This window comes from Helianthus annuus, chromosome 11 (genome assembly GCF_002127325.2).
Source record: "Helianthus annuus cultivar XRQ/B chromosome 11, HanXRQr2.0-SUNRISE, whole genome shotgun sequence".
In the NCBI taxonomy this organism is placed as follows: domain Eukaryota; kingdom Viridiplantae; phylum Streptophyta; class Magnoliopsida; order Asterales; family Asteraceae; genus Helianthus; species Helianthus annuus.
This window is the reverse complement of record NC_035443.2, coordinates 70,310,318-70,314,233: the sequence shown is the minus strand read 5'-3', so window position 1 is coordinate 70,314,233 and position 3,916 is coordinate 70,310,318. Positions and strand designations below refer to the sequence as shown.

Genomic DNA, 3,916 nt, shown 5'->3' with positions numbered 1-3,916 from the left:
ATCGTAGTAGGGCCATTTATACCTGAAAGAGTTGGACTACATAATGTGTATGCATGTTATTAAACCGTACGTATTCAGGTTTCGAGGACGAAACCCTTTTTAAGGGGAGTGGACTTGTAACACCCCAAAATGTGTAATTGATTATTGTGTCTTTTAATGTATTTGTATGTAATAAAATAACTTTAGTTGACTAACTAAGTTAAGTAAGAATGACTCTTGTGTAGAGGGATGAAAGTCGTGCTTGAATATGTTACACTCGATAATGGTTTATTGAATATAAGTTAAGTTAATTAAAAAATTAACTTAGTTAGTGGTAATGTTAGAACTTCTAGTAATGAATTGAAAAATGTTTAAATCAAATAAGTGAACAAATTAGAAGGGCCAAAGGTGTAACTTTTGAAAACTCAAAAGACTAAAAGAGTTAAAAATCAAAGACACACACACTGTGTGTCTCTAGTCGATCGAACAAAGCCAGTAGCAAAGGGGCAACCCTAATTTCATCACATACATCAAATTCAGTAGAAATTCCAAGGAAAAACGAATGCATGAACTCATATTTTCGAACATCTAACCATGTTTATTGAAGTGGTAAGTCCAATTCTTTGATTTGGTATATTGAAGGAAATGGGTTTCAACCCAATCATGAGATTATGTTATGATAGGTGTTATTGGAAGTTGGAATTGCTATGTAGAATAAGTTTTATGTTTGATTTTGATGATTTGAACATCTTGATTCATAAAGCCATTTTTGTATGAGATCTTAATAAATGTAGGATAATCAAGATAATAGAAGTAGTTATGTAAAACCTTGAAATATTAATGTTTAATCTTGATTATGATGTATTAACACTAGATAAATTGATATGGAGTAAAAGTATCATACAACTTGATTGATTGTTTATGATTTGCTAGAAGAACTAGTTAAATTATGTCCTAGAACATATGTGTTTAGTGTCCTACTAATGCGAAACCCGCCAAGTGTTCGATGAAATGCATTAGTGAACATATATGCGAAATTCGGAAAATTGTGATAATGTTGCCATAAAATAAACTATGTAATTAATGAAATGATGTTCGTATGGACTAAATGATTGAATGAACATGTTAATGTAGGCGTGAAGGAAGAAAGATCAAGTGCTAGGGAAACGGAAAACGCACAATGGTTTAGTATGAATATGAAGTAAGTAGCTTAACCCGTTGTGAACGGGTCACTGGTATGAGTATTTATGAATGGATGAATATTGAAGTCGACTCATCATAAACGAGTCGAAGGAATGTATAGTGATGCAAAAAGGAAGGAAATAAATTTAATCCGTTATAAACGGGTTGAAAAGTGATGTATGTAATAGTAATGAAATGCACGTATTCGATTCGTTATAAACGAACCGAATGGACGTTTATGTAAGTTTACAATTGCCCGTTTCGACGGGTCAATGAATGTCATGATTTATCTCGATTGCGAGATGGTATGTTTTGACCCGTTCCATCGGGTAAGAAAGTGTATGAAAGAAGTGAAAGTATGAAACGGATTAATTCGATTTATTGTATTAGTAGTAATGTATTTGACGAAATAAATTTTGTTGTTGATGTAGGTAAATCCTCAACTTAATCGGTTCGGCGACTTGGAATGAGCACCCATATGAATCTCGCCTATATGTGCTTCCGCTACTTTTGTAACAATGTTTATGGTCAAAAAGTATTTTTGTTGTAACCACTTTGTTTAGTAGCTTGACTTTTGAAGTTTGACTTGTTAGATCTTTAAAAAAAAAATTCTAGATGTTGGTAGATATTTAAAAGTAATGCTATGGTTTCGTTAAGTCTTTTGGAAGTGTCATTAATTTACTTGAAATGAAGTTTGCCAAAACAGGGATTTGCTCATGTTACGGACGGGTCATGCCCAATTTTTGTTAAAAATTATATGTTATTACTTTGTTTTTCGAATGTTAAAATGTGGGCGTTATATGAATGCATCTCATAATCACCTTTAAGAGTTATAGTTACTTTGTTTACCCATTTAAAAGCAAACCGACATACATTAATGTATCGTTGTTAACATATATTAAGCATACATATAACATTATTTCAGCAAATGAAAAGATACAATAATAACATGGTCAGATACACTCCGTCATTTAGGTGAATGAATTAGAAATCTTCAGGATGAGCAATAGCATAAGACTCCATCCTCTTGAAAATATTCTTTATTGTTTCTTTGGAAATGTTCATAGCCTCATCGCTTAGCTTAGCATCACCGATGCACTTAAATATGACTGTACGTTTGTATATAGCTCCTCCATTAGGAGAAGGTGAGAACTTAATATGATGAGTGGTTTTCTCTATAATACCCTTAAAGACATCCGCTTCAAAGTACGTGTAGCTGATAAGATGGTTGCTTGTATCAATGGCATCCACCGTGTGTTTTGAAGTTGAGCCTGTGAGAGATTTTATTAAAATAATAGTTATGAAAGCCATCAAAGACGATCGGCCAAGTTCAATAATATCAATAAATAATTACAAATGTAAATAAGGGGAGGTCGATTACCGTCACCATACACAGTGCTGATGATACTTCCAACACCACCATCACCTTGTATAACAGTAATGGATTTGAAAGATTGAGGATCGACCTTGGGTGCGATGGTGTGGTAGTTATTATAGAGCTTGAAAAGTTTTTCGGAAGAGAGTGAAGAAGCGACCTCTACCTCCATAGAAACCTCCATTATAGGTATCAGCTTTTTATGAAAGAATATATGTTGCACAAATGAATGACTCTTGGTGCGATGGAAGATAGTGGTATTTATAGGCATGGGGTAGGACTTCTTAGGGGTTTTGAAATGTTAATGCGGTGCCTAAAAATCAAGAATACACACACATAGATATATATTTATAGGCACTCCATTGTTGACACACAACACCTTAATTAGGTATTTATTCTAGGTCCCCTCCCAACATACATTTATATATGTGTATGTATATATGTATAAACCCACTGACACACACACATAAAAAAATACATGTATTTCACATCATTCTGGGTCCAGTGTAACACCCTTGCTATTATTTAACGATTTTCGTATAATTTAGGAAAAATAAACATGTGAGTGATTATAAGCACATATACATTACAAAATACGGGTTATTTAAAACTTTTACAGTTTATAAGCATATAACATAATGTAATTAAATTCGTTGTTCACAACGACGACATAATAATGTGCGGAAGCTTGCAAATTGATCGTGTTCGGTTCTTCCTTGCGCTTGATCTACATCCGGGTTTTCTTGATAATCACCTACGATCAAAACCAACTTAAAAGTTAGTTTTGATAGCTTGAAAAAATAGGACTAAACCAGTTCTAAGCATCAAACAACAATTAAAAACAATTTTCCTAGTTTTTATGCCTCTCACGCGAGAGGCTTACTCTTGACCTTCGCGTGCCGCGACGTCCGTCTCGTGTCGTGCCCAATCCATCACACTCCCTCGCGTGGCGCGAGGGGGACCATTTTCCAGCAGTTCCACATCTGGGACCTGCATATCTGCCAGCTATGGTTTTTATCAAAAAAAAATCAAACTTTAAACGACCATAACTTTTTATCTACAAGTCCGTTTTACCCGATTCTTTTTCCTACGCGTTCGAAATTTAATTCTCCATCTCATGGAGTCAATACCTGATATTAAACTACTTCAAAAATTCAGATTTCGAGTTCTCGGCTTGAAATCCCTTTTTAACACTTTTGACCCATTTATGTTTTAATCAAACACGCTTGTTAATTACCATTAAAATGTCATGCAAATCATATTATATCAGTTTACCAATATTCAAGTTTCAAATTATGGATTCTTATTCAAATCTTACCCCGTTTTGCATATCCACTTATTTTGACCCGTTAAGGGTATTTTACATTTTCGAGCTTAAAT

At 33.9% G+C, this 3,916-nt stretch overlaps 1 protein-coding gene and 1 long non-coding RNA gene across 2 annotated transcripts; one reads left to right on the top strand and one right to left on the bottom strand.

Moving 5' to 3' along the window:
• Window positions 1-459: 459 nt before the first annotated feature.
• On the top strand, window positions 460-1,777 carry LOC110890440. The gene is made up of 3 exons (XR_002564493.2): window positions 460-588; window positions 1,114-1,180; window positions 1,593-1,777. It is a non-coding gene; the product is annotated as an uncharacterized LOC110890440 (long non-coding RNA).
• A 254-nt stretch (window positions 1,778-2,031) lies between these two features.
• On the bottom strand, window positions 2,032-2,776 carry LOC110890439 (root allergen protein). The gene is made up of 2 exons (XM_022138047.2): window positions 2,543-2,776; window positions 2,032-2,432 (listed from the first exon to the last, which is right to left on the bottom strand). Exons 1-2 carry the CDS (start codon window positions 2,718-2,720, stop codon window positions 2,146-2,148), a joined length of 465 nt encoding a protein of 154 aa, XP_021993739.2. The 5' UTR covers window positions 2,721-2,776; the 3' UTR covers window positions 2,032-2,145.
• Between the last annotated feature and the right edge of the window lie 1,140 nt (window positions 2,777-3,916).

What these genes read in the sequence shown, in the direction of transcription:
- LOC110890439 (XM_022138047.2), bottom strand. Translation starts at nt 2,720, where the DNA reads ATGGAGGTTTCTATGGAGGTAGAGGTCGCTTCTTCACTCTCTTCCGAA. An exon ending in CAGCACTGTGTATGGTGACG is followed by an intron (nt 2,433 to 2,542) that starts GTAATCGACCTC and finishes AATCTCTCACAG; the next exon opens with GCTCAACTTCAAAACACACG.